A 24,165-nucleotide genomic window follows, 5' to 3' on the forward strand; every position below is an offset into this window, starting at 1 on the left:
TGGAAACAAAGATAACCAATTGAGATATCTCCAACAAATAAACGCAGAACCTTCTGGATGCCAAGAGAACCATTTGGGATATGTCCAACCAATAAACACAGAACTTTCTGGAAACAGAGAGAACCAATCGGAGTATGATCCCCAAAAAAACCGAGAGCTTTTTGTGAAAATGGTAATCGATAACAAAAGCATGTTGGAACATGTGGAGAATCCTTTTCTGGAAGAGTTTGCAAGATTCCTTCAGCCATCGTATAGCCATGTAACTCGGAGGGATGTTGAAGAAGACTGCCTCACCTCTTATAAAAAAGAGAAAGCCCAGTTGAAAGAGAAAATCACCAAGCTAACTTCTAAAGTTAGCCTTAGTATAGCGTCATTTGATAATCCTAGAGATGAGGATGAAGTTCTTTCATGTGTTCAAGCACATTTTATTGATGAAGATTTCAAATTGTTCAAAACAATAATTGGGTTTCTGGAGGACAAAAGAATATGGGGAATAAACAAAATTGACTATGATAGAGTTCTAAATGATTGGGGACTTTGTAATAAAGTTTTTGCATGGTCAAAAGATGATCACACTAGACGTGCAGAGAAGTTCAGTCCAACGACATTGGATGTGGAGTGCATTCTGGATTGTTTTCAATCAATAGCTAACGACATCAACTTTCGAATTAGGTCATTTTCTATTATAGAAATGATGGATAACCTGAATAAATTTCCAGAAAAAATGTGCTATTTCAACGAAATTGCAGAGCAACATAATCTTGCTCGTAAATTTGAATTTGTGCTTTCTAACGAAGGAGTATTGGGTTTTGATCTTAATATTTTAAATGAAGCTTGTACCTACAAAAATGTTATTAATGCATTATTTGACATGAATATTGAATGGAGCAAATTGGAGGAAGTTGTTCCCCTTTTAAATAAAATAAATGATGTGGCTGTGATGCTCTCTTCCCTTGAATTTCCCACATCAAATTTACTTCTGAAATATGTTTTTGAAATCAGTGATGTCCTGTCAGAGGCCTCTCCTGTTTTATCTGGTGGTACTAAAGGTGCTATTGATAGGTCGCTAAAAAATTTGGATGAGTATTTGGCTAGTTGTGATTGTATACTGCTGATTGCTTCATTGTTGGATCCTCGGTTCAAATTAAGATTCCATAAACGCTTCATTGGGAAGTTCATTGAGAAAGAAGAAGATTTTGTTAAATCCTTCTGCATTTTGTACAATAAATATCAAAGTGAGAGTACAGAGATATACAGATTTGACCGTTTATCTCAAATACCAGAGCTGAAAAAGTATTTGAAAGGTCGGGTGGAAGAGGGAGATGTGAATTTTGATGTGTTGGGTTGGTGGAAGGATAATGAATTAGTGTACCCGATTCTTTCTAGGATGGCACGTGATATTCTTGCTATTCCTGTTTCTGTCTCATTTACTTCAGAACCTATGGAGGATATGACTGCAGAGATCTTTTATCTTACAGTGGACCCAGAGATGTCCAAGGTCTTGGTTTGCTGCAACAATTGGTTAAGAGCTGGTTGTAGTGCTGGTATGGCATCCATTTATATACTCTCTTTTTTTATAAATGTTGATATGATGTTTACTCAATTTACTTGTGATTATATATCTACTAAACTTTCAGACCCAAATTGTAACTTAAGTTCTTTATAGTAGTGAGTACTGGTTTATTTGACACCTGTTATAGCCCATAACAGTTCTGTAGCTTATTTTGGTTCATGCATTCTCTACTTCTCTTCTTCTTTTAGATAGTTCCTTTTAGACAGTTGATAAATATCACTGTTTTTTCTGGATCTTAAAGTTTTGATCTTGGTTACCCATAACACTTTCCTGATTTTTGTTGTTGAATTATTCGAACTATTAGTAGTCAGGCGAAGTCAATTTCCATATTCCGCTGTTAAAAAATTAAATTAATTTATTAGGGCTTTATATACAGAGTTATCTGCTCTTCTGTTCTGTTATACCAAAATTATTGTTTTCTATTGCACTTTTACTTTACCAGTAAAAAGAGTTTTTAATTATAATTAATTGGTGGCACAGATAGCAAGCAAAGAAAACTATATATGATTCAAATTTGTCGAGGTCTTGTATAATATATTATCATAAACAACGAATGTATACTGGTCGCTTTAAATAATTTCATATAGTTTAAATAAGAGCCACATTTCATTATCAATTTTCTTGTGCACTTTGTATACATTGTTTTTTTTCCAGACACATAACATGAAATAAAACGAGTTCTTTTTATAAAACTTGAAATAAACATAAATTAACACTAATATATATATATATATATTTATATATTACTTGTGATTTGGAGCAGGTAATTCTGTGGCTGGCCTAGAAAACATTATTGAGAGGAGACGCCTTGATCAAGCTTTCTCTGAACACTCAAAGAGAAGCAACAGTTGTGTATATGATCAGATAGAATGCGAAGAGTTGCTTGCGAAGCTGGTAATCTCATGTGAACTTCCATTCCATTTTGTGAAGAGTACTTGGTTCATAGAATGGGCAAAAAACCTTCAGCCATTCTACACTCCGGTTGATCTGGCATCTTTTAAGACAAAGTGCCTAGGTTTCTATCAAATAGAGAGACAAATGTTTAAAAATCTCCATGAGAAAACCTTTGTAAATTCAGCCCACCTAGAAAGAGTCTGCTTTAGTGCCCATCTAGTTGGAGAAGATCCCAGATATGTCTGTGTTACAGCACACTTCATTGATAATGATTTTAATTTGGTCAGAAGAACAATTGGTATAAAGATCATAACCAATTGGGAGGATTCGGCAATAACTGCACAAATACAGAGATGCATAGACAATTGGGAGCTTCCTAAAAAGGTACTTGCATTTACAACTCCAATAATTTATGATGGGTTGACTTGGGGTGCTGGGACAATCAAGATGCATTGCATTAACGATGGGTTGCTCAATGAACTATTGAAAATTTTATGGAAAGATCGGGAAATTATAATGGAAAATTGGGGAGTTTGGCAAGATTTGGATAGTTTTATCGATGAAATTCAGAATCCAATTTATGAAGCAGTTAGCATTCTCTCTTCCTCTCTATATCCCACGTCGAACTTGTTTTTGAAAATTGTTTTTGAAATCCATGATGCGCTATCACATGTTATACATAATATTTGTCATCAAGAAACAATTTTAGATTGCTTGATGAAAATTTCAGATATTTATTTAAAAGATTGCAATTATGTATTGCTAGTTGCCTCTCTATTGGATCCCAGATTCAAGTCGAACTACTTGGAACGTTGTTTTATGGAACACATCTCTGACAGAGATGAAATTGAAAAATTTATTGGGAACCTTTGCATTAAGTTAGAATATAAACATGATCAGGGAATGTTAGAAGTTAAGAGATACTTGCAAGAAAGCCTTGTGGATGTCAGAGGTGATGATTTTGATGTTTTGAGATGGTGGAATGATAACAAATCAAATTTTCCAATTCTGTCAAGGATAGCATGTCATATTCTTGCTATCCCTGTTTCTTCACTACCCTCTGAGTCAGCTTCTGTCAATCATTTTTATTCGACCTATAATGATAAAATTAGGTGGTATGGAGAACAATTTATGAGGTTCGAAAAAGTTGTGCATCAATTGGGTCCAAGGACATTGGAAGCTTTGGTGTGCTCTCATAATTGGCTGTCAAATGCATGCAGTAATGGTAAGCAACCTTCCTCTTGTTGTGCTTGTGTACTGTTAATTTTGCAGTGTTTTATTGAAATCTGTACCAGCACAAACAGAAAGAAAAATTTCCAGCATTTAGCAATATTTAAAGTCATTCATTTACTTTAAACGTGTAGGTCATGTTTGGTTGTGGCCTAAATGATGAAATAAAGAGTTTAGACCTCGTTATTCCACCAAACATGTCTTAATTGAGCTGGACTAAGATAGCATAAGCTGATCTTTAGGCCGGCCTAAATTAAGCCAACTCACATGATGGTTTAACTTTTATTCCACCTCGTGGTCTAACTTGAATGATTATAATAATATTTTATTTGTATATAATTAGTATATTGTTGTTAATAATTATTATTAGTATATAATTATATACTTAATATCTTATATTGTTAATATATTAAATAATAATTATAATAATATTATATAATTAATATCCTTTTATTAATCTTATTATTAATAAATAATTATATAATTATTATTTTATGTTGTTAATATATTAATATGTTATATTGTTAATATATTAAATAATTATTATAATAATATTATAATATTTTATATTTATTATTAATATATTAATATTATATAATTAGTATCTTATTATTAATAATTATTATTAATATATAATTATATAATTAATACCCTATATTCTTAATATATTAAATAATTATTATAATAATATTATAACATATTAATATTATATAATTAATATTTTATTATTAATAATTATTATTAATATATAATTAATATTTATATTGTTAATATATTAAATAAATTTTATAATATATATATATATATATATTACAGTTATTATTAATATATTAATATTATATAATTAGTATCTTATTATAAATAATTAACCAATTTAGGCTTTTAAAACTTTAGTCCTCCACCAACTCTAACCAAACAAGGAATAGTTTAAGCTATGATTTAACTTTAGGCCTCAACCAAACATGAATAATTTAGACCGGTTTAAGTTGGAATAACCAATTTAGGCTCCTTAGCTTTAGGCCACAATCAAACATGGGGGTAGAGCATAACTTTGTATTTTCAATTTTCTAATAGATGGTTATTGTGGACAACTATTTGTTATACTTAGGGGCACCTCTAACTGCTCAAAAACTGAAATTAAATTGCAATTGAAAGTAAATAGATTAGTTTAGAGAAATTTGACACGCGGGATGTTAACGAAGTTCGGCAAAACAAAGGCCTACGTCTCCGGGGCTTCGCAACCTCAAGTGGTGCGTCTTTCTATTACCCAACATGAAAGGATTACAACTTGTGAACCGTTGAGTCCTTACATGCCAAGCGGGAAGTCAAACGGCCAACTCAAAGAGATGAGAACAAGGTCTCGATTGTCTACAAACTCAAGAGAAACACTCAATATATCACTCTAACCTAATCTATATTAAGATTAGTGAAGTGGATTTGAGATTGTTTGAGGAATTTTAAAGTTTTAAGCTCTCACAACAATGGAGTAAGCTAAGCTCTCAGAAAATTGCCTTTTAGAGATTTAGGGTCGGTTGGGATAATTTGGGAAGAGAGCCCAAAACCTATTTATAGAAACAGCTCAAAAATGAGCTAAAACATTACAACGTTTTAGTTCAAAATGCGATTTAGGGTTTTTAACTTTCTGACAGCTTAGTAAACGTTACAACGTTTGTAAAACGTTACATAACGTTTGGCTCTGTAAAATTTTGATCAAAAATAGGAATTGTTTGAAGCTCATATTCAAATTAAAACATTATAACGTTTTGTGAAACGTTACAACGTTTACAATTTGAATTTTAGCTTTGATACAGCTGTATTTATTCTGACAATTCTTAAAACGTTACAACGTTTCAAGTTGTTTCTGTACAGCTGTGCTTCAATAGTTCTGACAATCCTAAAACATTATAACATTTTGTAAAAATGTTACAACGTTTTAAGTTGTTTCTGAGTTTGATCAAGCTATTCCTTCAGTGTTTCTGACAGGTTTAAAACGTTATAACGTTTTACAAGCGTTACCAACGTTTTACCTCTGTTAAAACAGTCTTAAACTTACTTTACCAAATATCTAATTTTACAATTTGTATTCTTGATAAAGGTCTTCATGATTTCTTCAGTTCAAATATTTCATAATGTAATTCCATTTGACTTGAATCTACATATCTTTCAAAAATAGAAAAAATCATAAAATTCAATAATTGTATGTTTTTGCAAGTCAAATAGATGAAAAAGATTATTGCACGAACAACACTATTTTCATCTTTATTCAAAAAAATATTTGTTGCAACCCAAATGAGAAAAAGCTCTGCTTACCTTTTAGATTTAAAATATTCGTTTGTTTTGTCTTGGCCTGTTGCTACATACCAATAATGGATGTTTGAAAAAAAAATGGTCTATAATTGGATTCCTGTAATAGAAATATGAATCGTCAAGTGCCCTTGCTTGATCCTGATTATTTGATTATGTAACAACACAATATTTTTGTTGATGCAATAACTATTCATCCAGTTTAGTTGATTATTGTCCATTTTCTTCTGATGAATAAAAATAAGGGAAATTTATGCAAAAGAAGGCAGCAATTGACTTGGTAGAGAAGCACATTCCACCATCATACAAATGCCCATTACGAGCCTGTGACTTCTGGTCCATAAGTTTTCTTAAGTATGGTTTGAGTGGAAGAATGTCAGAAGAAATAGTAGCTATAGGTGATGCCAGATTGACTGCAAAGAAGATGCAGTGTCTCATCAAGTCAATTGATGATGATGAAATTGACAAATGGATTCCAGATGAGGTACGTTTGTGTTATAAATGTATAATGAGAAACCTTCTATCTCAGCAATGCTTGGTGGGGTCCAGTTCCATAATGCAACAATAGTTCTAATAGGTTTGCTCCTTGTTTTCCATTTCCTTGATTTATATATTATGTTATCGCATTTACCAGTTGTATAATTCTGGGCAATTGATTCAAATTGTGTTCTTAATTTTTAAGCTTAAATTTAATCATGGATAGTTGTATAGTTAAATGCCTAACTGGCATTCATACCAAATGTTGGGCACTACTAAGCACAATATTTACGATATTTGATTGTCCGCTCTCTCAAGTTTCAATTATTATATTTCACTCTTAATTACAAATGAATAAATTTCTCAGGTTATCAACTGCTGCATTGGTATCATGAACAATCAAGGAAGTACATTAGGTAAAATCCTGATATTTAGCACATTTGATAGTCGGCTATTGGAGTCATGGGGATCATCAATAAATGAAAGAGAGAAACTTCATGAACACATCATCGAGAAGGGGAAAGGTTTCCTTCAAAATGAACTGGTAATTTTCATTCATATATGAGCTACACATTACAACTTTCACTTCTTACTAGTTGGGACTCGCATACATAATTTGTAGGTGTTCTTGCCAATTTATGAACAAAACCATTGGTTTGTTGGGGCTTTCAATGCTTCAAAGAAGGAATTCCAGATATTGAATTCCTTGAACTCAGAGGGCGCTACTTATGAAGAAACAACTCATAAGCTGGTATATCTTTTCTCAAATAAGTGTTGCTCGCATATTCTATCATACTATGTAATGATTATCATATTTGCTTCTTCTTTTTTTCCAAACAGAGATTAGGAATTCAAGTGTGTATTGATGCTGCACTTGACTACCAAGGTAATCCACTAGATCCATGGCTCCAAGAGAACATAGTTAGTTGGCCGATATCTGTTATTTCGAATTTACCACAACAAGAAGACGGGTATGATATTTTACATCATTGTTCATTTGATTTCAGTAGAACTTATATCATTCGATTGAGTATCCCAATTGGTGTTTTAGGTGTTCTTGTGGTCTATTTGCACTCAAATACATGAAATTATGGGATGGATCAAAGCTTGCTACTGAATTCACACAGGTACACTATTAATCTTTATAATGGTTTATCTTGCAATTTGCGAAGAAGAAATAAATTATTGTTCAATGTACTTATATATGATAAATTCAACTTGTCAGGATGACATTGACTTGTTTAGGAAACAGCTAGTTGGCAAACTAATCTTTTCAGATCTCAATGAGAAGAAGGACATTCAAGATGAAATTAAGAAAAGAAAATTTTATACATAAGAATCAGACGAATCAGAAGAATTAGGAGAATCAGAAGAATCATACGAATCTGAAGAATAAATATCAACAAGAATTAGCGCCCCAAACCCTCCTTCAAATGATTTGGTTTTGTTGTACTTATTTCAACTTAAGAAATAAATTATAATTTGGAAAACTTCTATATGTTGTTGTGTACAAATGGGCCACACAAAAAGTTTTGGGGCACAATTGTGTGGAACTGTGAAACTTATTATTGTGAGCTTATGCATGAAATTGTTCTCTTGGCACAAATTACTACAGAGTGATTGCTTACAATTTATTTCCTTAAATTTTTTGGCAAAAAGTTTGAGAAAACATTGCAATTGCTTACATTCAAAATTGTGTGGTCTCAACTATTTTCCGAAAAAAAAATCCTTCCCCAAAGATTTCCTTTCTTAATTTCTAAAAAGAGAAAAAATCATATCCACCTAATCTAACTTCCGAATACATAATTTGATCCACAACCACAAGAGGGTCTGCCATTGGTCTATTTCTTATCTATTACTAAATATTTTATTGACAAAATTTGATTGTCAAAGAATTTCATCTTTTCTAATTAGCTTAGAGGGGATTTGTCTTATGCGCCTAATCCCTTGGACCGAATTTTATCGTGTGCGTCTCTCTTTTTTTTTTAAAATTTAATAAAGGTTTTCTTTGAAGTTGTTTATTCATCAAACTAATAAATATAGTACTCTATATACTATTTTCAACTTCATCTAAATGAAATATCATTTTTTACTTATAAAATGAAAATATTTTGAATGATAGTGGTCATCTTTTGAATTTTTAGTTTATAGGGGTGGAAGCACTAATTATTAATAAACTAAATCCGCGTCTTACTGCAGTGAAGGCTTTATTAAAAAAAAAATTGGCCCAATATTATAAAATATTATAAGAAATTTAACAGCATACAATTATTAATTATATAAGAAATTTAAAAGATGAAGGTATTGTTTCCATTCATTACAATTTACAATGAAGAAAACAAAAAGAGTTTGTGCAAAAAGCCCCATACAATTCTAATTATTTTCACCAAAATTAATAAATAGAGCAACGCATTGATTGTGTTAATACTTAATAAACAAATTCCCTGAATCTCATCAAATAAAAAATAAATTCCAGTATTCTCAGTTTGATTTTGAATTCCGATTGGATGATTTAAGAAAACGTCAATTATATTTCCAAAATTAGAAATTTGTAAGACCTTTTCACCTACTAGACGCAAGCCTAAGGGCGGTTTCTAAAAAAAAAAAAAGTAAAGAGCAAAATATGCATGAATTAACATCTCAATGTCAAAAGACAAATGTTGTTTCTTCTCTTTCTCTGACGTCCTAGGTAAAATTCAAAATAAGGTAGATAAATTAAAATTTTCTTAGGTTTTTAAAAATACTACTGATCGAAATAAATTTATTTATCGAATTAAAATCAAGCCGAACTAAATTTTAGTTTGTTTAGTTGAATCGAAATAATAAGATTAATCATAAACATAAATATTTTTTTATTAATTTTTAAAAAAATTTAAGATGGATTTAAAAAATATATTTGGTTTGGTCTAACCGGTGTTAAACCGATCCAACCAGTATACATTATATTATAATTTTTGAATTTTTTTTTTAAATATTTAGTTCAGTTAGGGAATGAAGTTTGAAAATTTTGCTTAGTTTGATCTAAATGGTTTTAAAAAATTCTGAACCGAATCAAATAATTAAGCCAATTTTAAAGTGAAACACAAAGATCTATTTAACTGAAAACACTAAACTGTTTAATCTAAACTCTCTCAATTATGCTAAAAAACCGATTAAACCGGACTAATGAATACCCCTAACTATGTTCACATTTTGTTTAATACCTTGGCTCTCTTCCCCGATTAATGTAGTTGCTTAAAATGACCCATTTTGAAAATAAAACAAACTCCTTATTCAACAACAAACTCATTATTTTTTTGCTAATTTTATATATATCATTTAAAAAGATAAATTTAAACTAATAATATTAAATCTGTAAAAAGAGGGACCAAGGACGCAGTCCAAAAATAAAGGAAATTGGATCTAGCCATTGTGCACTAAGAGAAAGCAATATTTTTATTTGTTGATTATTAGAAAGCAAAAATAAACATTATTTTTATTTCCGCAAAATAAAAAACAAGAGCAAAAAAAAAAAAAAAGGAATAAGAATAAAGGGAAATGGGTGTAGCCATTATGCACTGAAATGGAGATCTACAATGCGTTTGAAATGAAGAAAAGGGAAGAAGGGAGATACAAGGAAGTGTACTATACTGGGGAAATGAATCAATGCTTAATAGTGGGACCCAGGAAGCAGTCCCTCACGTTTGTTGTTTATTTTGAATAAATACGTTTCACCAAAAGACTTTATGAGGAAATATCGCGGGTCTACTAGCACTGGATTAAAACAAAAAAAAAACACAGTTGAGGAATTCAACAAAAATTTCATCTCTTCTCCGTGCACGCGGTTCACACAAACCAAATATTTGGTTCGCGTACTCCAAGTCCAAGGGCATCCAAGTCAATGAAACCGGCGCTGTTCGTCACAAACCAATTATATATCTCTGACTGAAGGGCCCCTGTTTGTCAATGAGTTTCATTCTTCTCCGAATCAGCTTCATCTCTCTGCCTGATAGGTCCCACATGCCAGACCTTTATTTAATTAAAGATCTTGTCGGCTTTGACTAAGTCAAACATGACAAAAGAGGTACAAAAGTGTAAATTGACTATACAGGGATATTGATGTTACTACCTGAACCATTAATTTAGTTTGAAAATATGGTGAATTGATCAGCATAGGAAATGATTTTGAAAATTTTAAAAATTTGCATGTACACACAATACTTGTGTCATAAAGTAAATCAGTATCAACAGAGTTTGAATTCGTCATCTGAAAACAATCTGCTTACATAGTTTCCTAGGGGACACTAGTGTATTCGATAACTTCCTTATGGTCTCTTTTCATTGTTATAACTAATGAAGGCTTCATAATAATTTAGGTTTTTTATTCGCCAACTAAATTTTATTATGTACGAGCTCTTGAATTTTATTTGAGCTAAGTGAAATAATTTTTTGTTACTCATCATATGAAAAATATTTTGAATTATAGTGGTTTCTTTATTAATTTTTTATTTATAGGAGTGGTTAGCCTATCCTAATTAACCTTTAGATGTCTCTTGAAAGCAAAAACTCAGTCACAATTTTAGTAAAATTTTATAAGAAATTAACAGGATACATTGCAATTATATAAAAAAATGATCATAGATGAAGGCATTATTTTTATTTATTACAATTTATAATGAAGAAAACACAGAGTTAATGCGCAAAGTACAAAGCGACTGTTAAAGTGGCATAATGGGCCAGAATTAGTGAATAATTACTAAAGGCCCATACAATTCTTTTACTTCAAGCCCACCAATTAAATCTACGGCCCTGATTGTGTTTAATAGATGTGCATTTTTTTTTTTTCTATCCGCTGCTAATGCTATAGATGTAGCTGAGACTAAATTTCTCCCTAAATCTCCTCAGATAAAATCAATTCTAGTAAAGTCATCACTGGTCAATGTGTCAGTCTTGTCCCAATAAAAGCAAAATAGAACAGACTGTATTTTAATCAGTTCTTCCTTATAAGGTTTAACAAACCATATATTCTGCAGAAGTTTAATTTATTGTGATTTCAAATAAGTGTTCCATTACAAATTAGTACTGTGATATCTGCTTTCCTCAGGGATCCGTATCCTCCCAGGTACCTGACTCAATACAATTGAAATAGACGGTCCAGATTTACTCTCAGTCGGTGTGCGTTCAGGATGATGTAGGGGCAGTATTATTTGTGCTTTGAGATTCGTACCATGTTAAAAAGAACAATTTTTGATCGTCCGATTCAATTATACTCAGTCCGGTAACCTGAGGGGATGTGAATTCTTTCCTCAGTGGGCTAGTTTTTGGGGTTTTGTGGAACAAAGCACATGGCGGGGCAGACTTAATTAAATATGGCATGAATTGACATCTCAGTCCAGGGGAAAAAGGCGACAGCGAAGTCACTCTGTTCACATTTTTAAGACCATATTAGCCTTTCTACCAAATTTTATTGGATAGGGATAATTTCTTATGTACATCTCTCAATTGTGTAGTTTCTTATTTATCTTTGAAGACTTTATTTATTTTATTTACCTCTCAATTTTTACATTTTTTTTTTATTTACCCTCATGTAATTAGTCTCATGCTAATTTTAATTAAATTATTAAATATTTTGATTTTGGAATTATAATTCTAGTTAATGACTTTACGAAATTATCAACTTAGGAATTATAATTCTAATTCTCAACTTAAGAATTATAATTCTAAGACTAGTCTTTCAAATAAGAATACAACAAAATTTAAATAAATCGAATTAATGAATTTACGAAAGGAAAAGTTTCAAAGAAAAGGCATTACATTTGGCTATGAAAAATTCTAAGACGGTTGGTTGTCCTAAGATCGAGAGTTCGATTCTTTCTCACGATTTGGTGGTCTCTACAAAGATTTAAAAAAAAAAAAAAACGCAAAAGGAAAAGTTTTATCTTATATAAACTTTTACTTGTTTATATAAAATTATATATTATAAATTAATTAAAATCATTGTACTGAAAAGCATGAATAAATTTTATTCGAATACTTCTTTTTGTAAGAAACAGTCAAATGTGGAATGTACCAAGTAAAATGTAGTGTATGGAGCAAGGGAATTTACTCCGGAGTACATAAATCCACCCATACAACTTCATTTACTCACTCCGCCTGTTATTTTGTTTCTCTCTTGCTTTCTCTATTTGTCCTTTTTCCTCACAGTATTTTTGGACTTTGAGAATCGTGCCAAGTTAAAAAGAACGGTTCAGATCTAGTAATTGTAAAAGATTCCCTTATCAGGTATTGACAAGTCCACTCAAGTCTACTCTCTCCGACCGCCATTACATTTTAGAGGTACATTACAAGATCCAGTCTTCTTCTTTCCTTCACAACTTCTCTAATTCTTCAAATTGATGTATATTTTGGTTAATTTACTAGATTTCTCATCTTAACAGAAAGGGTTTAGAATTTAGAGAAGACCTCGACCGTGTCTCGGTGTCTGTGTGGAGCATCTAATTCTTTCAGGACCTCCATCTCAATAGCATCTACTTACAAAGTGTTTTAATTGAAAGGTACATCAATAGCATCTTAAAATATGCAAGATTTTAATATATTGCAAGATGTTTAATAGTTAGTAGAGCAAGGATTTGTTCGTGACAGGCAATGAACTAATTATTGAGTAGATCCAAGCCTAATTTATGAACTAAGGAAAAAAGCAATTACCCCACCAAGGATCCATGCCTACTTTCACTCATTAACTTATGAACTTATGTGTATATGTTTTAGAATTATTTTTTAGTTATTATAGTACCGGCCGGTCTCAATTTAGATCTGTTACAGTTTTATAAGTTCTAGTACAGTTTTACCATAATTCTGGTACATTTTTACTTCATTCATGGTACAGCTTTAATTGAATTATTGTACAGATTACTCTTCACTCACAGGGACAAAGAGACCAGGAGCCTATCCATGTCCATGTATTGGATAGGGATGACTTAGCCATCCCTATAAATTAAAAATTAGCAGTTTTGTCATTTATATTTTCTAATTTTAATTTATAAGTATTTATACTTGTTAGCCCCCATTATAAAAGCAATAACTGCATCAAGGATCTTTGCAATGTATAGATTATCTTGTGCATTGGATGGTAAATCGTTTGATTCAAAGTTCAAACAGTCGTTTCAAACCGTTTAACGTGATATTTATATTAAAATGTGCTTGGAAATCAAATTCTTTATTTTTCGGAATTTCTTCACAATTCATTTAGAATTTTTGAAAATCGGTGTTTTTTTGTAGTACATATTTTTTATGAAAACAAAGATTTTGTATCCATTTTAATAAATAGTAATAAAATTTCAAAAAATATAAAATTTGGTCTTAAAATATATTTTAATATGGAGAACAAATTTAGAGCTTCCAATTAAATTTTTGAACTTTGAATTCAATGATTTAGAGTCCAATTTCATTGTACCGTAGGCCAACTCTCTCTCTCAATATATATATAGAGAGAGATGAGCTACGGTGAGTTGCGAAGTAAAACACGTTTCTACTTCATGCTGTATTTTTATTTTGAAAGTTCAAAGATCGATCCGAACAGTTATATGTGATCTCCATATTGAAATGTGCTTGGAGACCAAATTTTATATTTTTTGAATTTTTTTTTACTATTTATTAAGTAATTTTGAAAACTGTTATTTTGCTATGAACAGTAAAAAAACAGTAAAATTTTTTGAACCATCAGATCAACGATTTTCAAAATTGCTTAATAAATAGTAAAAAAATTCCAAAAAATATAAAATTTGGTCTCCAAGCACATTTCAATATGGAGATCATGTTGAGCGGTTCGGATCGGTCGTTTGGATTTTCAAATCGCAAACTATGAGTGTGAAATAAAATAATAACTTTACTTCGCAACTCACCTTAGTCCAACTCTCTCTCTCTATATATATATATATATTAAGAGAGAGAGAGATTGTGAGATTATTAACACAAATGGGACCATGTGTTGAACATTTCTACTACTCCGTCGATTGCGTATCCTTTGACTACGGATGCGCGAGATCCACACGGTGCTTTTACAGTTATGAAGTCAACTCACTCTATTTTTTCCCATTAATGGCTTAGTTTTAAATATATTTTTTCTGCTGTTGTCAAAATTAAGTATTAAAATTTTCGAGCCTTCCACTGGATTTCATTTCTCACCAGAATTGTTTTAACCTATTATCTTAGTTTGTATTGCACTGAGTATTGCTTTCTCTCATAATATTTTAAAGTAACAGTGTGTTTGAAATCTTCACTCAAAAGGGACAGAGAAACAGTCCATGTACCCAAGGCAAAATTGCTTGTTAAATTTTCACTTGGGAAAAAACAACTAAGATGCTATTTTCTCTCTCTTTTTAATTGTTACAGAACAGCCAAGAAGGTCTCTATCTCCAATCAACTATGTTGCTAACATCTAAATGCAATTTTGCTTGAGCTCGCCTTTGTGCCTTTTTCTGTGTATTACAGATTCATGTTCTTTTGCATCAGCATAGATCTGAGGATCATATAACATTCACATTACAATTCCAAAGTGGTACGTCCGGTAATCTTTTTTTCTTTTTGCTAGTTTATGTTGATAATTTGATTCTATGATATTAGTTGTAGTAAAGAAACTTAGATCTAGTTATCAAGAAAGATTTGGTGCTTTCCAATGTTCTCTACATACAAATTAGTGTACTAGTGTATTTCTATATTAATTATTAAATCATATGTGATTTGCTCACTATAAATAGCTAGTATATATTTTGATTCATATCACTTATGGAACAGGTTGCAATTCTATTGTCATTTCAAACATCGTGAAAAATAAGATTTCTGATAGTATGTTGAACAAAGGAAAAGAAAAGGCTCAAGAGACACCATCAAAGAAAGGAACCATATCTCCTGCCCCCAGAGTTATTGCGGAGTGGGACCGGTTACTGTTGAAGGGTTTAAGTACTGTTACTGTTTTTAAATGAGGGTCCACCAGCAATGACTCTGGGGGCAGGAATTTCCTGCCCCCCGGGGAACAGACGATTCGATCTCATCAAAGAAAAGGTCTGTCTGGGATTGTTTTACTAAAGTAGAACTGCCTGATGGTAGTAAAAAGGCAAACTGTAACAATTGTGAAATACTCCTTAGTTGCGATAGCAAGAAACACGGAACGTCTCAACTTTGGCGACATCTCAAAAGTTGCGGTGGTACTGAGCCCCAAAACAAGGATGCAAGAATTACTATACCATCTTACTCTTCTGAAAACAGAGTGAACCATTTGGAAAATTCCCAGCAAACAAACACAGATCCTTCTGGATGCCTAGATACAATTTAGGGAGAGGCGAACCAGCGGAAAACTCCTTCGAAAGACGGGTGTACGAAGAAGAGGACTGAATTTTAGTTTGACAATAAGCAGGGATCATGAGAAGAGAAAAATAATTTGAAGGAGTGATAACTTATGTATATGTTATTTAGAGTAAAACTAGGGTGCTCTTAAGCTCATCAAGGTGTTTGGTGAGCTTAATTCGAAAATGTATTATATCAGTTTCAAACAATAAATTCAAGTTATTGAAACCCATCTACTTCACAATTGATGAATTTACATGCAAATATTTTAAGTTTTCAAATTATTTTAGTATAAAGTCAAGCGGTCAAAATTAAAATTTTTATAAATTAATTTGAGTGTATTCATTTTTTAAACATTTTTTGACCAATTGACTTTATACAAATTTAATTCAAAATTAAAAAAACTTTACATGTAAATTCATTCTCGCAAAGTAAATCGGTTTCAAAGGTTTGGATTTATTATTTCAAGCAAATCTAATAGATTTTGGAGTTAAGCTCACCAAACACTTTGGTGAAAGTGTTTGCTTAAGAACACCTTAGTTCTACTCTGTTATTTAAAATTCTTTATCCGGATTTTAATTTATACTTAGGATGTGTTTACATTTTTTAAGTAATATTTATATTTTAAGTTAATTAAAAACTTTGAAAGTAGTATCTTTACTCATTCAATAATTATTTTAAATAAAAAGGTTATGATCATTCATAGAAAAAGTGATAAATATTTGTATACCAGTTTCTAACTTATTTGTTTTGCTATTTCAACTAGAAATTAAATTAACAATTCTTTTGAACAGCTGAATTAATTAGTTAGCTCCATTTCACATTCAAATTAGAAAGCAATCAATTATGATATCATGTAATACCTTTCAAAAACTTCAAAATTTACGTATTTCCTCCTTTAAATTTCATAATATCATATTTACATTTTTAAATTTCAAAACTAAAAAATTTACCCATTTGATTATCTATTATATTAAAATTTACTCAAAAATTTACGTATTTCCTCCAAAAACATGTTATCTCTCATCTCCTCTCTCCTTACAAAGTTTGGAGAGAGGAGGTCAGGAATAACAAAATCCTGTTATTCTCTCAAAATAACAGCCGATTTCAATTCTCAATGTTGACGACGTAGATATTTTTTATATCAAAATAATGGTAAGCTGGGTTGCTAAAATATTTTCCTTGATAATTTTCTCTGCCAAAGAAAAATATGAATTATGATCATTGAGAAAAGAAACATAAAAAACATTATTTTTGTTTCTAATAATAAGAAAATGAAACTCTCACTTCTAATGTGGAAGAAATAACAATTTTGTATTTGTCTTACGCATCACGTGCGTACCAATTTCAACAAAAAAATGATTGCAGCGAAGAGCCTCCCTCCAACTTGTTTTTTTTTTTATATATATAAAATAAGTATCCCGGTTTCACTTGTTTGATTGCATAAAATGAGTCTTTATAAATAATAAACAGGTACTCTTTAGTCTCTAATTATTGTTTCTGAAAAGCAAAAAAAAAGGGACTGCTTTCTTTAATAGTATCTTCGCTCTTCCTTGCAACCTTTTGTCGTTTTTTCTTGTCCATCGGTATCACATAAACACAACTCTCTCTCTCTCTCTCTCTCTCTAAGCCAACGCTTGATCTACCAATCTCCATCGACACCGCTCAAAGTTGACCCATTTGTGACCACGATTGCCAACCTTTCTCCAGCCTACGTACTCTGTCCGATCGCCACTTTAATTTAGAGATACGTTGAAAGATACAGTCTTCTTCTAAATTTCTTTCCTTCAAATTGATGTATTAGTTACTGGAATTCTCATCTTAACATAGGGTTTAGAAAATACCTGGACTGTGTCTGTGTTGAGCATCTACTTCTTTCAGGACCGTGTTCTTCAAAAGGAACCTTATTATCATCTAAAATTATGCACGATTTTAATATATTACAAAAGGTGGTTAATACTTAATTAATAGTTAATTGAGCAAGGATTTGTTCATGACAAAGGGTACACTTTGTTCCCATTAACTTAGGAACTTATTTGTATTATGTTTTATAGTTATTTTTTTTTTTACTTTTAGAGTATATATATTAGTTTGGCGAATTAAAGGACTTTATTTTGAAGCCTTCATTAATTAAAACAATGAAAAGAGACACAATAAGCTTCAAATTTGGTCAAAGAGATTTAATTTTGTACGTAAAATATGTACGACTCTTTTTTAACTATGTTATGACAGTCACGCTTTGTAGGTTTTCATTTGATTAAACCCCCTCTAAGATTGAATTCTTTGACAATATTAATTTTGACTGCGCTTTGTCAAATTATGTGAATAAAATCTTAAGAAATAGAAAACAAATGGACCAATTAGTAGCAATGTTATCAGAACCGGACCGGACATCGAACTGGTTAACCTCTGGGTCAACAGTTTACTAATTGGAGCAGTGGGTCAACCGGTTGGACCGCTAATTTTTTAAATAATTACAATTTATTAATTTATAATATGAATACCAAAAATATTATTTATTGCAATATATTTGGAGGAGGGATCTAAGTACAACAATTTTTGAGTTACAACAAGTTACAACAACTATTTTTTATATTTTCAAATCCCAAATCGTCGATCCAAACCGTTAGATGTGATCTCCATAATAAAATGTGCTTGGAGACCAAATTTTACATTTTTTTTGAATTTTTTTTACTATTTATTAAGATGGGTATAAAATTCAATGGTCTGAATTTTACTAGTTTTTGTACACATCTTAATAAATAGTAAAAAAATTTCAAAAAATGTAAAATTTGGTCTTCAAGGACATTTTATTGTGGAAATCACATCTAACGGTTTGGATCAACGATTTGGACTTTGAAAATGTAGAAAATAATTGTTGTAGCTTGATCTCTCCTCTATATTTGATACATTTAACATGGCCATACCACGTTCAAGCTCATCAAAACAGTGAAGGAAAAAATGTTTTCACACGTTGTTGACAATTGAATTAAATAAACAACAACAAAATAAATAATGAGTATTTTTCAGTACCAATAAGTAGAATTATTTTTAGAATAATATTTTTTATCTGACCTTCCAACCAATCAATACGACCTCTCAAGCAGTTTTTGTTAAAACATTCTAAGTAATTTGAATATATTATGCTGATTCACTCCTTTTATTAAAAAGACTATTTCACTCTTTTCTTTCTAGGAAATAATTTAGTATCTGATTCAGCAAAACATGTAGCTAAATTATTTTTAAAATATTAAAATATAGTTAATTATGATCGTAACTTTTATGGCAGCATTTAATAACTCTTTAATTAATAAGATTCAAAATTCACTTTGGAAGTCAAGTTCGTAAATTTTATAGCAGCATTTAATAATGTTTTAATTAATAAGATTCAAAAATTCACTTGGAAGTTGGAACTGACTGGATGTTCCATTTCATCTAATATAATGAATAAATTTATAACTAAAGCTGATGTATAAATTTCTTAGATTGACTAAAAGTTACAAGCTATGCATTCGGAGAAGTGCATCTTAAAAAAAAAAAAACCCAAATCGAAAGCAGAGAAACAAAAGAAAAGTACAAAGTGCACAAAACCGGATGGTTTAGCCGTGTTTTTTTTATAAAAACCGGTCAATTGAACCGGATTTTACTGGTTTAATTGCATAAACTAGGGGTGTAAACTATCGGATACGGATCGGATAGTGGTCTTACTGTATCTGTATTCATTATAATTTTTTATCAAAATATATTAGTCAATAATTATGTTACTAAAATATTAGTCAATAATTATGTTATAGTGTTATATTGTTTATCAAAATATATATATCTATATGCAATTTAATAAATTATTTGTACAATATGCAATTTAATAAATCAATTTAAGAACATATAACATATTTGTTGTGATTTAAAAATGTAAACAGTCGGATACAGATAGTTAAAAGTCTTACCGTATCCTTATTCATTAAAAATTTTCAGATATGGATAGTCTTGGATATAGATATGGATCGGATAATTTAGGTAATTTTTCGAATTCGGATCCGTTTATCGGATAATATCCAATCCGTTTACACCCCTAGCATAAACGGTCCTTTCAGTGAACCAAACCGAATTGGTAACCGGGTCCGGTTTTTTTTAGTTGAACCATCCGGTCCGATCCGGTTTTAATAACACTGATTAGAGCGCTATCTTGGGGCTCAAATTAAATCCTCGGAAGTTAGATTAGGCATATATTCCATCATTTTCCCAACCCGTTTCATAATACAACATGACCATACTCCACAGAAAAATAGAGAGAGAAAGAGAGATATTTATCATCCTGAACAGCCACTGCTATGTTTCTTAAAAGAAGAGAGAGATTTGCCTTGGTGCTGGTATGTAGTGGAGAAATGCTGCAGAGAGAATAAATGCAAGTAGGCAACAATTAATATCTGGCCCATTATGCAAGGGGTGTAAACGGATCGCATATTCTTCGTTCATTCATATTTAGATCCATATTCTAAAATTAAATACGGACCAATATCCGTGTAGATACATACACAAATGTGATTTTGAATTTTAATTATCCATATTCAAATAGTAGATATATACTATATAATTTATATATATTATGTAAATATTTAGGTATATATTTACAGATATCTAATCGGTATCTATACGTATCTGTCTAATATCTTATCTTTATCCTTATCCTAAAAATAAAATCGGATACGGATATGATTTTACCACTATCCGATCCGTTTGCACTCCCCTACATTATGCCCACTTCACGGTCGCTTTGTATAAACTTTTTTTTTGTTTTCGTCATTGAAAATTTTAATGAATGAAATTAATGCATCCTGTTAAATTTTTATAAAATTTTCTAATACTGCAGCTATTTTTTTTATTAATAATGCTTTCACCGTTGTAAGAGACGTGTAAAGGTTAATTTATAACATCAATTATATTATAGTAGCAAAATTTTATTTCATTTAGCCAAAATGAAATGCAGGATCAAGTACACAATATTATTTGAAGATATCTATTAGTTTTATGAATAAAGGACCTCAAATATAAAGCCTTCATTAATTAAAACAATGAAAAGAGACACAGAATAAAATATGTAGCATTATTTTAAAGTTTTATGACATGCCTTTTTTAAAAGTTTTTACTTTAAAAAGCCCCTCCAAGATAATTAAAAAAAAATATATTTTTTTTGACAATTAATTACTGAGCTTTGTCAAATGAAGTTGAGGGCTGTCCGATACATATCAGATAAAATTTGATCATTGTCATATTAGAGCCATCTAATTGGACATTGAACCGAAATTGGTCTGATGTCCATTGGACCGCTCCGATTCCTTGTCAAATTATGTCCATAAAATGTTAGGAAATAAAAAAGAAATGGACCAATTAGCACGCTCCACCCCTTGTGGCTCAAATGAAGTCCTGGGAAGTTATATTAGGCACATATTCCATCCAATTTTCTGACCCATTTCTTAATACAAAATTAGCATACGCCACAGAAAATCAGAGAGAGATTACTTGGCAGCTGGCAAGTTTGTCAAAATAAAAGGGAGAGAGATTTGTCTTGGTGCAAGAAGGCCGTCTCGATCTGCTTCTCCTTTGTCGATAGCATCTCCTTTGATGACACAGTTGTGAGGTCAGGTATTTTAATTTTTTGGATTATTTTTTTCTCTGCTTTTCTCAAAATCAAGTATTGATTTTTGAGCCTTCTGCTGGATCTCAAGTTTCACTTGGGAAAAAATAACAACTAGGATGCTTCTCTCTTTTTCTTTTTAATGGTTACAGAATATCCAAGAAGATGTCTCTCTCTCCAATCAACTCTGTTTCTGTCATCTAGATCCATGCCCTTTTGCTTCATATAACATTCACAGTACAAATCCAAAGTGGTATGTCCATTAATCTTTTTTCTTTTTTCTAGTTTATACTGATAATTTGATTCTGCTTCATATGAATTGTACTAAAGAAACTTAGATCTAGTGATCAAGAAAGATGTTGTGCTTTCCAATGTTCTTTACATACAAATTAACGTCTAGATTATAATTAAAGTGCATCTCGCCATATTAATTATTAAATCAAATGTGATTCAGTCAATCTATGTTGCTAGTATTTTGATTTACATCACTTATATATGAAACAGGTTACAATTCCATTATCATTTCAAAAATCGTGCAAAATTAGATTTCTGATAGTATGCTGGAGAAACGAAAAGAAAAGGTTCAAGAGAGACCGTCAAACAAAAGGTCTATCTGGGATTTTTTTACCAAGGTAGAACTGCCTGATGGTATTAAAAAAGCAAAATGTAACAATTGTGATAAACTCCTAAGTAGCGATAGCAAGAAACACGGAACATCTCAACTTTGGCGACATTTCAATAGTTGCAACTCTACTGAGCCCTCAAACAAGGATGCAAGAACTACTCTACCATCTGACTCTTCTGGAAACAGACACAACCATTTGAGAAACACCCAGCAAAGAAACACAGAACCTTCTGCATCCCAAGAGAATAATTTGGGAGAGAACCATTTGGAATATTTCCAACAAATAAACACAGAACTTTCTGGAAACAGAGAGAACCAATCGGAGTACGATCCCCAAAAAAACCGAGAGCTTTTTGTGAAAATGGTAATCGATAACAAAAGCATGTTGGAACATGTGGAGAATCCTTTTCTGGAAGAGTTTGCAAGATTCTTTCAGCCATCGTATAGCCATGTAACTCGGAGGGATGTTGAGGAAGACTGCCTCACCTTTTATAAAAAAGAGAAAGCCCATTTGAAAGAGAAAATCACCAAGCTAACTTCTAAAGTTAGCCTTAGTGTGGCGTCCTTCTATAATCCGAAAGACGACAATCTACTTTTATGTGTTGCAGCACATTTTATTGATAATGATTTCAAATTGTCCAAAAGAGTAATTGGGTTTGTGCAGGACGATTTAAAATTGTTCAATAGAGTAATTGATTATGAGAGAGTCCTAAATGATTGGGGACTTTGCAATAAAGTTTTTGCTTGGTCAAAAGATGATGATTGCATTAAAGGTGTAGAGAAGTCCAGTCCAACATTGGATGTGGAGTGCATTCTGAACTGTTTTTGTTCAACAGCTTTTCATATCTACTTTGCAATTAAATCAGACATAGATTATCTTAGAGGAATGATGAATGACCTGAATGAATTTCCAGAAAAAATGTGCTATTTCAATGAAATTGCAGGGCAACATAATCTTGCTCGTAAATTTGAATTTGTGCTTACTAACGAAGGAGTACTGGGTTTTGATCTCAATATTTTAAATGAAGCTTGTACCTATAAAAGTGTTCTTTGTACAATTTTTGACATGAATGTATCATGGAGCAAAGTGGAAGAAGTTGTTCCCCTTCTAAATAAAATAAATGATGTGGTTGTGATGCTCTCTTCCCATGAATTTCCCACATCAAATTTACTTCTAAAAATTGTTTTTGAAATCAGTGATATCCTATCAGAGGCTTCTCCTGTTTTATCTGGTGGTACCAAAGATGTTATTGATAGGTCGCAAGAAGAATTGGATAAGTATTTGGCTAGTTGTAATTATATAATGCTGATTGCTTCATTGTTGGATCCTCGGTTCAAATTAAGATTCCATAAACGCTGCATTGGGAAGTTCTTTGCCAAAGAAGAAGATTTTGATAAATTATTCTGCAGTTTGTACAATAAATATCAAAGTGAGAGCACAGAGATAGACAAATTTGACCGTTTATCTCAAATACCAGAGCTGAAAAAGTATTTGAAAGGTCGGGTGGAAGAGAAAAAGTATATGAAAGGTCGGGTGGAAGAGGGAGATGTGAATTTTGATGTGTTGGGTTGGTGGAAGGATAATGAATTACTATACCCGATTCTTTCTAAGATGGCACGTGATATTCTTGCTATTCCCGTTTCTATCTCATTTACTTCAGAAACAGAATATGAGAAAAATATTATTGAAGAGATCTTTGATTCTGCAGTGGACACAGAGATGTCCAAGGTCTTGGTTTGCTGCAACAGTTGGTTGAGAGCTAGTCGAAATACTGGTATGGCAACCGTATATATACCTTTTTTTTAATAGTTGTTGATATGATGTTTACTTGATTTACTTTGTCACATGCTATAAGTTATTTACAATAGTGATCGAGTACTTATTTATTTGACACATGCTACAATCTATAACAGTTCCTGTAGCTTATTTTGGCTCATGTAATTTCTTCTTCTCATCTTCTTTTAGTTAGTTCCATTTAGAGAGTTGATAAATAGCACTCTGTTTTTCCCGGATCTTAAAATTTTGAGCCTGTTTAGCCATGACACTTTCCTGAGTTTTGTTGTTGAATTGTTCAAACTATTAGTATAGTCAGGGCGAAGTCAATT

General features: G+C 31.4%; 3 protein-coding genes across 3 annotated transcripts in view; all 3 read left to right on the forward strand.

Moving 5' to 3' along the window:
• LOC144544903 (uncharacterized) overlaps positions 1–24,165 on the forward strand; it is a 51,342-nt gene that overhangs the window by 21,702 nt on the left and 5,475 nt on the right. The window contains exons 3-5 of the mRNA XM_078293447.1: positions 25–132; positions 22,261–23,558; positions 23,589–23,834. Coding sequence (XP_078149573.1) covers positions 25–132; positions 22,261–23,558; positions 23,589–23,834 — 1,652 coding nt within the window. The remainder of the gene's footprint in view (positions 1–24; positions 133–22,260; positions 23,559–23,588; positions 23,835–24,165) is intronic.
• Positions 170–3,903, forward strand: LOC144544762 (zinc finger BED domain-containing protein RICESLEEPER 2-like). The gene is made up of 4 exons (XM_078293323.1): positions 170–1,544; positions 2,337–3,055; positions 3,368–3,652; positions 3,832–3,903. The coding sequence occupies exons 1-4, from the start codon at positions 170–172 to the stop codon at positions 3,901–3,903; spliced, it is 2,451 nt and encodes an 816-aa protein (XP_078149449.1).
• LOC144544906 (putative ubiquitin-like-specific protease 1B) lies at positions 6,085–8,147 on the forward strand. The gene is made up of 6 exons (XM_078293452.1): positions 6,085–6,485; positions 6,846–7,022; positions 7,101–7,229; positions 7,319–7,449; positions 7,530–7,605; positions 7,704–8,147. Exons 1-6 carry the CDS (start codon positions 6,255–6,257, stop codon positions 7,812–7,814), a joined length of 855 nt encoding a protein of 284 aa, XP_078149578.1. The 5' UTR covers positions 6,085–6,254; the 3' UTR covers positions 7,815–8,147.

The sequence above is a fragment of the Carex rostrata genome, chromosome 27, assembly GCF_964058835.1.
Source record: "Carex rostrata chromosome 27, lpCarRost1.2, whole genome shotgun sequence".
NCBI lineage: Eukaryota > Viridiplantae > Streptophyta > Magnoliopsida > Poales > Cyperaceae > Carex > Carex rostrata.